The sequence below is a fragment of the Camelus dromedarius genome, chromosome 1 (assembly GCF_036321535.1).
Source record: "Camelus dromedarius isolate mCamDro1 chromosome 1, mCamDro1.pat, whole genome shotgun sequence".
NCBI lineage: Eukaryota > Metazoa > Chordata > Mammalia > Artiodactyla > Camelidae > Camelus > Camelus dromedarius.
Window position 1 is genome coordinate 58,414,248 of NC_087436.1, and position 12,599 is coordinate 58,426,846.

The 12,599-nt window shown below is 32.6% G+C and overlaps 1 protein-coding gene across 3 annotated transcripts in view; it reads right to left on the reverse strand.

Moving 5' to 3' along the window:
• The window catches only part of GRID2 (glutamate ionotropic receptor delta type subunit 2), a 1,267,385-nt gene that overhangs the window by 1,007,364 nt on the left and 247,422 nt on the right, over positions 1 to 12,599 (reverse strand). For 2 of the 3 annotated variants that reach the window (XM_064484830.1, XM_064484825.1), the window contains exon 2: positions 6,100 to 6,255. In XM_064484830.1, coding sequence (XP_064340900.1) covers positions 6,100 to 6,255 — 156 coding nt within the window. Of the gene's footprint in view, positions 1 to 6,099; positions 6,256 to 12,599 lie in introns of those variants that run through there. The other variant, XM_064484834.1, reaches the window with a different exon arrangement.

A 12,599-nucleotide genomic window follows, 5' to 3' on the forward strand; every position in this document is an offset into this window, starting at 1 on the left:
AAAAGTGTTAAAAATCTAGAATATAGTGTTTCTTTTACTATTAACACAATTAAAAACCCAAATTAAAGACAGAAGGCAATGGCATAATGTCTTTTCATGCTCTAAAAATCTACATCTCACGTTAGGTACATTTTTAAGCTTCCTGCAATCAGAAATTCTGTCCTGTCTTTTGTTATCTCCTATGGTAGCTGGCCCAATCTTGGAACAGTAATAGGCTTTTAATCAGCATTTGGACAGACTGATTTGACTAAGTACTCTCAAAATTTGATTCTAAATATATACTATTCTAATTCTTCTTGAGGGGCAATTCTCTAATGGAAAGGGGGTAGTCTGAGATATTTCAGACCTTGTGTTGTCCCTTACAGATATAAAATTCTTTATATTTTAATACTACATTGATGATAAGTACTTAAGGTCACACAATAGGCAGATTCAGATTCCAGACCTTAAGGCCAGGCCTTAGAAAGTGGTAGTAAGAAAGAAAACTGATCCAGAACTTGGTATGGGATTGCCAGGGAACTGACTAACCTAAACATTCCAGACTTGTGGAGGGAAGCAGGCAGTTTAGGCAGCCCCCAAATGGACATCCAGTTTCCCTCCTGCTGTGAGAGTGTCTGGAGATGGCCAGGAGCTGCATCACTATCCTTCCACCCCTTCACACATATAGTTAGGCATGTGTTACACACAGAACATTGGGCCTAGATACAAAGTCCAACACTGGCCTTGATGTGGAAAGAGAAGAAGGAATGAAAAAAAATGGGGGGAAAAAATGAACAAATGAAAGAATGAGCAGAATTATAACTACATGATGTTCATGTTTTGTTTCTTGTCTCTTGGAATAACTAATTCTTAAGTTTGGTTGTCAGGCACTTCAGAAAATAAGCTCTGAAACTGGAGTTACCAAAATTGGTCCCGGAAACATAGACTGATGAGGTATACACATTGCAGTCCTAGGCTAGGAAAGTTGCAGAATCCAATCTAAGCATTTTGATATTAGCAAATTTTTTATCACAGTAAAAATGTCCTATAAAAGCAAAGAGGAATATAAATTATGAGACTTAGTCCTGGTATAGAGCATCAAATACTGCAGCCACATAAATCATTCTTTAACATTTACATCCTCTTTGAACCAGACTTCTCAGATTTAGCCTATGGCACTAGAAATACTCACAATGAATGGTGATGTGTTTTGGAGAAGTGCTTTTTCCTAGCTAGATTTCCTGACACTGATTTGGCTCTGTCACTCTCCTGTTATCCCCTTTACACACATGATATGGATATGTGTATATTTATATATAACTATAAAGAAATGAGACTGATTTCATAAACTATAATGTTTCACTATAATTTTATTTTGGAAGCTATAGCGGCAAAACCAACTGAAATCATCACTGTATTAAAGTGAGATGTCTATTTTCACAAGACTCTTTGGGAGCTATCAACAGTGATGTCATGGTCTGCAAAAGAGTAAGCTGAAGGTGGACCAGGCTGCAACATGGAAGATGAGCAGTCTTAACCATGACTGCTTTTTGTATTTAAAACAGCTTTTATAACTATATTATTTATAATGGTTTGTAATACAGTAGAAAAGATAATAATTATGATAATTACTCCTTTTTCTTTCAAGTATAATCACCTGAAACTCCACAGTATAATACTACCCTTACACTCTTTTCACTGTGTATTTCATTGTTAGGTATTTTTTCTAATAAGAGCACTTAACTTCAAAACGTTTTAACTGAATCTTGCCTTTCAATATCAAATGCATGGTGCTTTACATCCTTCCTGATATACCTGACATATGCAAGAATAATACATGCATTCATATATTGGCATTCATCTTCCAAAGTGAACATTTTTATAAATGCACTTTCCTTACATTCCTTGACCTTGTTTTCTTAAAAATCCCCACCTTTCATGGCCCACAGTGGTGTCGGTCTCAGCCAAGAGCTAACAATATAAACAACTGTTATTATTTTCAGTAGAGACAGAAGTGTTTTTCACACCACCCATTTGTGTATCTATATAATATCCAGCACATAGATCCCACAGAGGAAACAATCTATAAAAGAGAAGCAAAGAGCAAAATCTAGCAAGAGCTGCTTTGGTCCAGATCAGTCAAACCTGCAAAAAGTCCTTTCTGGATTCTGGTGATAGTGATGAGTTCTTTGGGTTGCAGTGAACAGTTGGATGAGGTAGCAGAACAAAGGATAGCTACCATATATCTTTTTAATCAATTGGAAGTCAGTCACAGGAAAAACTCGGAGGCAATTTCAGCAATGTAAAGCCTTCTCTAAAGAGAAGCTGAACAATTAAAATTTCTACAATCCTTTAAGATTCTAAATTTGGAAATTTGTTCTAAAGACTTGTGGAACATCTCATCTATAGAGATGAAACTGACTTAAAAATACATTGTTTATGTTCTGATTTCTTCATTATTTATAGATGAGGAAAATCAAGGATGAATGAACAGAGTAGTTATACAATGCAACTGGTGTTGATCGGCTAGATAGGTATTTTCTACAATTCCATGCCATCTAAAACCCACTGACATAAATAGCACATATCAAAACATATAAATCTGTTACAATTTTTCATTCCCCACAGTATTTGTTAGTCCTAGAATGCATTATGTATTTTCTCTCATATTTATCTTTATATATGGTTAACAGATACAGCAAGGGCATTTGAATTTTTTATCTTGAACCAGTGGTCTGGAGCCCTTGGTTTAGTTCTTTCTCTGCTGTACACCTGCATCGTGGAGAATTGCTTAACGACTGTTGTCTCAGTAACTTTATCTGCATAGTAAAAATATACAACTAGGTTTAAATAATTTTGTACCACTATAAATTCTATAGGTTTTCAATGTTGTTTTTTTCTTATGTATATCTTCTTAAGGAAAAAGGTGACCAAAATGAAACCAAAAAGCTAGGAAAAAAACCCTGAGTTAAGGTATGAAAAATTGTTTTACCCTTAGTTAATATCCCACAACTCAACAGGCAAAAAAGTACACAATGGCTTATCAAAAATATATTCAAAAGAAAGGGAAAATTATCTGAAAATAAGTGGTTTACTTTTGTGAAAACAGGAATGATTTTCTTCTACTGTTCATTTATCTGAAATTAATGTTACAGGATAATGATAGTGATGTTCAAATGGTCATTCATCTTCACAGAATAGAATATTAATCCTGTGTTACAACCAAGATATCTTCTTCTAGAAACTCACAAATAATTATTAATTACTACGCAAAAACTTACTGCAACCAAAGCTACAAAGGATTTTCATACTACCAATACTCTTTATTACAGTTTATGGATAAATAGGCTGTTTATATTTAAATCCCTCTCTCTTATTAAGTGTTGACAGTAGAAAGATACGGTAAACAAAAATTTAAATTTCAAAAAAATCATCTTTTAAATGTGGCAGGTTGGAGGAAGTTGTAACAATAAAATAAATTTGAGGATTTCAGATTATTAAATTCCATTTATCCATTGAAAGAGCTCTATCATAATTTGTTAGTATTACCAAATCAACGATATGCTTTGATGATGTTATTCGTTCAAGGATCAGAATTTGAAAATCAAATAAACAAACAAAAAAAAAAAAAAAAAAAAAAGAGAGGGAGAGAGAACCCAAAACCTTGAATTTTTAGTTCATCAGGAGTGCTAATGTATAAACAATCAGTAATATCACTAAATCTTGTGTTCTTCATTAGAACATAAAAAACAAATAAGCTGATTTAAGACTCTTTGTATTATAGATTTTAATGGTACTGCAACAAAGATGTGATGATAGAAAAATTAGCTATCTTTGATGGTACAATTGAGGTTTTTCGCCTAAATTACTTCCTTACAACATTTAAGAAGATACTCCTGAATACTTTCTTGCTCTCTTTCAGTTGAATATTTCCCCTTATTTTTTCAAACCAATCAATTATACTAAGAGCTCTAGAGAGAATGATTTTTAATTCTAAAAGTAACACAGATCTTTCTTAATATTGAATGGGGAAACAAATTAGCTCCAGAGCTTCCTAAAACTTATTTCAGGTTCAGGTTCATTACCCAGAGCAGACCAGTAAGTAGTCCAGAACATCCTGTTAGTATCAAAACCCATCAGGTAAACTGTCAAGCTTTTTATTCTTTCTTGACAAATATCTAGTGGTCTCTACCGTGGAAACTTGAAACTTATTTCCTTTCTCAATTTGCTTTCATGTCACAAATTCTTTCAAGTCACAATAGTTCTTCTGAGAGATATTTTTGTTTCCAGAATTTAGCTGGCAGCAGAATGGTTACACAAAGCAATATGTAAACAGATTAACTATGTTATTTTAAAATTTGTCTTTGCTTTTCAAACTGTAGTCTCTAAAAAAAAGTATGGGGGACATATTTATTCAGTATTTGTAATTCCCTCCTGTAACTCCCTTCCTACAGTCACCCATGGTAACTTCTTCATTTCTTTATTTCTACACTTTTCAAAGTGGATTTTTTAAAAAGGCATCGATTTTTTAGAATGTCTTCCAAGTTATTTTACAATTATTAAAATGTAGTTAATCAGAAGACAGTCACAAAAATAAATCAATCCTAATTTTCTCTCCTCTGTTCTTATTCCAGTCACTAAGAACTGAGAAAGAAATATCATAGGCATTTCTTTAAAATAATAACATATTCTCATTATTTTACATTGTTGATATTTTCCTCAATTTCCGCTTTTTATTTTGCAGACTGCTTTATAAATTCTAATAAAATGTAAATAGCCTTTAAATGTTTCTATAAAAAAAATTTATCAACATAGCCATGATTTAACATCACAAATTCCCAGATAATTCTGATTTAAAATGTAAATAACTGGATGTTTATATTAATCTGATTTTTCAATTGATTTTAAAATTAAAATTCCATCATATGATTATAAACTACCTATTTTATTGCCAAAACAGCTTTTACTTAAGACACTTCTGGTCATTTCATTAAAATAATATTTTTCATTTCATCAAATTAAGAAGAAGGAAAATCCACTATACCACTAATCATTTTATCCATTCTCTTACTAACAGAGTTAAGCATAAATAAGCGTCAACAATAACCAATGCTACTGATCAAAAACATATTCAAATAAAGGTTATCTGTATATCATGCAGATACATTAGACTAAAGCATTTATTTTCCTTACCCCTTTAATACTTATCTTTATAAAGGTTTCCTGCCAAACTTTACTACATTTAACATCTTGTCCATCTTTTCTTCTGTCAAATCCTCTTTTTATTAATAAATGAATTTGACTAAATTAATTTTGTATTAGTATCTAGTCTAAATACATTACCACAATAAAATATAAAACAGATTAACAACAAATACTTCCATGAACAATGGTTGCTTTGCCAATCAAAAGGCTAAATATTTCATTAGAATAATAGCATCAAAAATAGTATTTTACTAGTGTAAGATCTTTCACTCAAAACTTTCACTCATACAAATGATAATTCCAGTATAATAAAAATAATTTGTATTTGTATGACTTAGTACCAATGAAAAATTTTAATTCACTCAAATATACAGAGAATGAAAAAAAAAAGTGGTTTAATACTTGGCACATTGTAGCACATAAAAAATTTATAGCCTAGATCAGTCTGTTAGGATCCCAGAACAAAATCTTTGATTTGTAGTTAGTGTCTAAAAGTTTTCCTTCTAGCAGTACATTTGTCACGAATACACCTGAAATATCATCTCCAGTTGTAACAACACTCAAGGTGGCAGTTATCTCAAAGAAGACAAAAGTAAAAATTCTGATAGAAACTCTTATTTTTAAGGTAGGCTTCATTTACAATTGAAGTCATAAAATGCTGGGAAGTTTTTATTGTATTTAGGACCATTTCCATATTATATTTCAATTAAAACAATAACTTTCTGCATGCTGTCCTTTCAGAAGTAGAATACAGGATTAGTATCTACCAAACAACACTCTGCAAGAAAAGCAATGTAGCAAAGACACAAACATGATGTCCACTTTTCAGGGCTCTTTAAAAATCTAATTCCATTGGCATCTGAATTGAACCAAAAAAATAAACAAAATAAAAAGTGAAGTGCTGATTGACCTTACCTTCTTGAACTGCTTGAAAAGGATTGTTGCCATCAACAAATGTCACCGAAAATGTGATTTTCTCAGTCTGTAAGATCTCCTCATTCTGGTTGAGGTCACCAACTGCTGTGCGAAACACCTCATCATCCTTTTTGGCAGATTCATCAAAAATTGCTCCTAGAAAGAAGTGAGTGTCGCCATTAAACAGTAACATAAATATTGTGTCATGCCCTCTGGAAATATGCCAATGAGACTTACATATTGAAAACATATACTTTCACTTAAAGCATGCACTTTATTTATTACTGAAACACACTGTACTGGAAGCAACGTGAGAGCTAAGCAGGAATGTAGTTATTACTTCTTCCAAATGGAAGTGATGAATACTACATCAAAGTGTTATTGCTGAGGGGGAACTGGGAAGACATTATAATAAAGTACAAAGCGGCTTTGCAGGACAAAGTGGCTAATACATGTTATGAGATCTTTAGGAATTTATAGCTTGAAGAATTGTTTTTTTCTGAATAATGGGAGAAAAATCAGGAAACTTTCCGAGAGTCCATTCATACAGTAAGTAGGAACCAAATTTCTATTATAATCTTTATTTTTTCTCTTTTAGTTTCCTTCCTTCTTTCCTTTCTTTTTTTGAACAAGTTTCAGTATCTTTCACAATAGTAAGATGAGTAATATTCATAAAAAATTGAGACATACAAATCTCTAAGCAGAATTAATGAAGAAGTATTTCCTGAAGAACCAAAATAAGTTCTAGTGAATAATTATGGCATTTTTCTCCTTCAAACGTAATAATGATGATGATGATCAGAACCATGGCTTTTTATTGAGTGTGTGTTTTTCAGTAGTGTACTGAATAAACATCCCAGTTCTAAGAGTAAACTGTTTTCAAATTCTGACTCTGACATTTGTTAAGTATATGAGTTTGAGCAAGGGATTCAAATTCTAAATTCTAAACCCCACATTCATCATCTGTAATATTTAATAATAAAATATTATCTATCTGTAAGGATCATTAATTGTATTAAATATTATACAAAACACATATTATGCAAAATGCAAGTAAATTGTGGTAGCTAAATATGTCTCAGTTAAAGCTATTGTTTTTTTAATACTGTAATGTAATCCAAACAAAGCTTAACATTTTCCATTAATTTTTTCACATTACAATATCTAATTTAATCCTTAAAACAATTATGTGATACATATACTACTTCACACACATACAGATTTAAAAATTAGGATTGCATGCAAGACATATGTCTAATGTCCCACATCAAGGGCCAGAGCTCTTGCCTCCTTGACTCCAACATCCTTGCTCTACATCACTATGAAACGCTGCCTTCCAGGATTATACCCATAAGGAACAAAAGTATTTTAATGGGGATCTTGATTTTATCACATAACTGGAGATTCTTTCTGGCCGTGCACACTTATTTGTGTTTATTCTGATTCCTCCAGTTGTAAACAGGCATACATTTTTTAATTGTTTACTTTTTAATCATAAATAATTGGGCCAATCTACTTTTTGTATTTTTAAATAAACCTAATGAATTTCTTATTGACACAAAAAAAACCATACACCTAAGGGTTAATAACATGATAAAGGAATAACTGCATATAAACATATCCACATACATATACATGTAATATATATTTCTTGACTATAATATTCATTGAAGTGTGTGAATGTAAAAATGAAATTGTATGTATATAAAATGACTTTTTCTATTTTTAAATATAATACAGGTGTTATATACATATATATGAAGAGATAAACACATTAAATATGCATATAAAAATGTGTATATATGTTTACACATACACACACACACATATTTATAACTAGAAGCAGACACACTTTACATCTATCAATTTAGTTGATTTAATGTTTCCGTGGCAGACACCCCTAGTCCTCTAGTGAAATACAGACAATTCATGACATTAAACATGCATTATTAGAGTCAATACATGATGAAACAAGGATGAAACTATGTCCATTTCTGACAAGTGTGGCATATTGCTTTTAACCTCTCCATCCTAACTGGCTTCACCATGGAAAGGCAATGATTAATTTTTGCTAGAGAAGGCAGAGTGTCTAATAGGACTACTGTGTCAACTTGGTTTTCTCTTACCACTGCCCTTCTATATTTGCATGGATTACAGACTACTTTCACCAGTCTCTTTGAACCCTTCCTTTCCATTTCCTGACTATGAATACCTGACATAGTTAAGAATGTGAGAAAAGGGTGAAGATTTTTTAAAACTGAGATATAAATTTAGCACTTATATTAGTATGTAGCTGTTAGCCAGAATAGATATTTTATTGATGTAACGAGATATCTACAATATATATTAATTTTGACCTATCCTGTCACTTTTGAATCAGACAGAAATCTACTTTATAAGCTAAGATTTTATCAAAATATTTACGCCATACATTTTAGATTTATTTTGCTAATTTTAATCCACATTCGTAAAGACTCATTTTAATTTGTGATAATATTTATGAGAATTTATAGGTTAATCACTACACTGAAACTTAATATTATCAGACTTGGAAACACACATTTCTTTAGCAGTTTGTTATGAAGTGTAATATAAATGTGCTATAATTGGAGCTGAAATAACCTATTCTTTTTAAGCCAGATAATCTAAATGTCTACTCCCAAAGAAGTGATGTATGTTTATATAGAGATGCTTCAGCTTGTCATGGATTCTAAATGAGTCTTTTAAAAGAAGCATTTCTAATCAAACTTGTTTAATAGTGGGTGATGCTATTGACTTCTGCTTAGTATTGGTAATACATTTTTAATGGAAGCGTTTTACTATTACCTGACAGAACACTTAAAATTGCCTTAAACATTAAACCTGGCTTAATAAATGGCAGAAACCTGCCAAAATGATGGCAAATTAGTCAATTCTGTGCTGAATTAAGAAGTAATGAAAAAAAAAAAGAAGTAATGAAAGGAAATGCACAAAAGAAGTAGTTCATCTTTTGCAAACAAAGTACACAAAAGTAACAATCCGTCTTACTACATACAGCATAACCAAAGAACAGGAAATCCTAGCAAACATTTCAAATCCAGTTATTTATTTACTTTTTATTTTCAACTGTAAAATCTCATCTTAAACTTGGCTTTTTACCAAAAAAAGCACATACAGCATTTTGTATCAAACACAAGTATTTTGAAAACAACCTGGTAATTTCCACTTGGACAATCTTAGGAAAGATAGTCCTTTCTTATGTCATGTATTTTCAATAGTATAGCAATGACATCTCTTTATCCTTTGTACTAATGCACACATATTACCAGTCTAATCTAACACCACATCCTAGATTTACTTTTTTAAACCATGTACAGTTAATCAAATGCAACATTCAAAACTACATAGCTAACATGATGACACATCTGTTTCTTTCCCAGCTATTTTCATTAGCGTTGTCAGTTTTATTTTAAAACCTGAAGTTGAAATTAGTTGCAACTTATTGTCAAAATGGAATAATTATTTCATCGCTTACACATGTATACACATACATACACACACACACACACACACACACACACACACGGTGTTTGATTAACTGATTACTCTTTATTTACACTTCACATTGGCCAAACCAGAGGGAAGAATAACCCAAGAAACAAGCAGAAAAGGAATATCTACCAAATATCTCTGTTACACCAATTTGTAATTGGTCATTTCCAATGTTACAGATTGATGGTCTCCTTCTTCCATAGGAGGGGAAAAGTGGCTTTGCTTATCCTTACACAAAGAGAGTGACATATACAAGTGTGTCTACATACAAGTTTTTAAATAAAAAATACATCATGCTTACTTTCCTTCTTACATCTTAAGAGACAGAATTATAGTTTATAGTAATATTGAAAATATGTTGAGGTCTTAAATTTTTAATTGTTGTAAAGGGTCACCTATACAAGTTAACATTTTAGATCATAAAATCGTTTTGTACAAATTCATATTTGCAAATATGCCTGATAAATAAAACATGTCTGATAAATATGCCTGATAAATAAAACTGACCATCTCCATAACTCTCAAAAACATTTTAAGATTTTCTACCTTCACGTTTTTATTCATGATTATGTACACCTTGTCTCCTTAGCAAAATATAATTTCCTGGGCCATAGAAATTATTCTTATTGTTAGAATGTTTATAATGGAGGATGAATATATTAAACACTCAAGAAACAGTAATAAACTTCCCTTATATTAGTTTGGCATAACCTTATAAAACAGGATTCCTAAATTCAAGTTCAAATATAGAAGTAAAAATATGTCACATCTAATTCTAAATTAGAACAAAAGTAGAATTATAAATTTACCTACATATGAATATATTATCACAGGCATTTTTCAGGACTCCAGAAGACCCAAATTTTTCAGCAAGGTATTAACCATATACCTGTATTTTTAATTTGAATGTTTGAATTCTTTTTATCTTATATATAAGAAACAAGTAGAGGAAAGAAACACTGGCTGGGAAGGTAGGAGAGGAAAGAAAATACATTCACCTAGCTCAGAATTTCCTCTAAAAATACTGAGAAAGGTTTTGATATATGTCTTAAAACGTCACCAGAAGAGGCCGAAAACTGCACAGAGGCTAACCTACTTTCTTTTTTTCCACACACGTCTGCTCGTCGACGCCCGCAGTTGCGCCTGCCTCACAGAAACTAACGCAGACGCCGCATCTGCAAAACCGCAGAACCGTTCGGAGCACAAAGGTCCAAAATGGCGACGGGCAAGTGCCCTGAACTGGTTCCAGCCGGACCATGACAGCAGCGCCTGCGCAGATAAGACCCAAAGCGTCTGAAGGTTGCCTTTGCTTCATTACCACGCTAGGCTCTCCTCCTTAAGGGACGGCTTGCACTTTGCTGGGCAGAATTAGTGTCCTGCGCAAAGGAGCCCAAAGGACTGCGCATGCCCGGCTGTTTATGCCGCTTTCCCTGAATTCTGACAGGCACACCCACTTCTCACCCCTTAAAAGTTCTCCACTCCCCTTCCCGCGCGGAGAAGGAGTCCTAATGCTCTCCCTTCTCCATTCCTTGATCCAGGAATAAAGTTTGCTCTGCTCTACAGAACCTGGCCTCCTTCCATTGGTGTGAGCGGTACCTGGTAAGGAAAGGACCTAGCTGGGATTCACCCGATCAAAGGGATTGATAACAGAAGAAACTTTTCCACATACAGAGTGGATAAAATTATTTAAAGATTTGCATATCTCAGTTTATATAACATACCAAATATCTTCTAAAATAAGTAATTCTAAAAATTGAAAACAAGTGTCGACACATCTAAATTATCCTTACACAATCATTTTATGCTTAAAACCTTATCATCTAAAAAGACATATATGAAACAACTGCCCATAAACATATGGTGAGATTTCAGAGTTCCAAAGAAAATCAAAGTAACCAATTTTTTTTAGCCACAAAGTTCAAATTCTTTACTCATTTAATTTTGCCTAATAGAAATTCTTTACAACACATATTCTTAAAAAGATAAACTTTTCAAAGTTGCTATATGCTGTGAATATTTTTCTTTTAAGCAACAGTTAACTCTCTTATCCTCTCTTTCTGTGCATTTTTCCTCTCTTTTTTCCCTTTCCTTCCACGTCTTCATGCATCCACCCTTTCATCCATCCATCTATCCAGCTAACCTTCCATCAACACAGAGATAATCATCAAAGCCAAGCCATTTTATTGCTTCACAGATGAGTTGCTGACAGGACAGTTAAAATTCATTACATATTTAATCAATCTCTAGCAGAATTCGTAAGACTATAACAGAAATAGCAATTGTGGATTCCATAGTCTTATAGCTAAAAGAAACGTTAAGGATGGTATAAAAAATATTCTCATTTTTCAGAAATTGTAGTGAAAAGATTTTAAGTAATTCAACCAAAATCACACAGCCAAAAGTTAGAATGGGTGGAGTAGGAATTTAAGTTTTCTGGTTTCAAGTTTGTAACTATTTCTTCCATATTATGATTTTTTTTTCATTTCAAGCATTTACTCCAAGTATGTGTGCATATATATTACATACATAAATACATTATGTCATTCATATATACATATGTGTGACAAAAACTAGTACTACTACATATATATTTGATATATATTAAATAACTGGTAATAGTGTTAGGCAGTTAGATAGAAATGAGCAGCAGGCAAGGGGAGACGAAGAGGGAGGGAGCAACCCAGAAAATAACAGTACATCTGCGCTCAGGATAAGAGACTCCAAAAATTTTTACTTTCTCTAAATGAAGGCCAGCAAAGAAGCTGGCTAGAATTGAACGCTGCGGCTGCACAATAGAGAGAAAGACCCAGCTTAACTTGACCCAATGCTCATTATAATGTAATTAGCATTGCAGTTTGAGCCCCTTCCCCTAGGTTTCTCTGTGTGTATCATGGGTGAGAACATGCACAAAAGGGATGGGTGTGCCTGAGCACAAAGAACTTGAGCAGTAAATCAATCAATCACAAAAA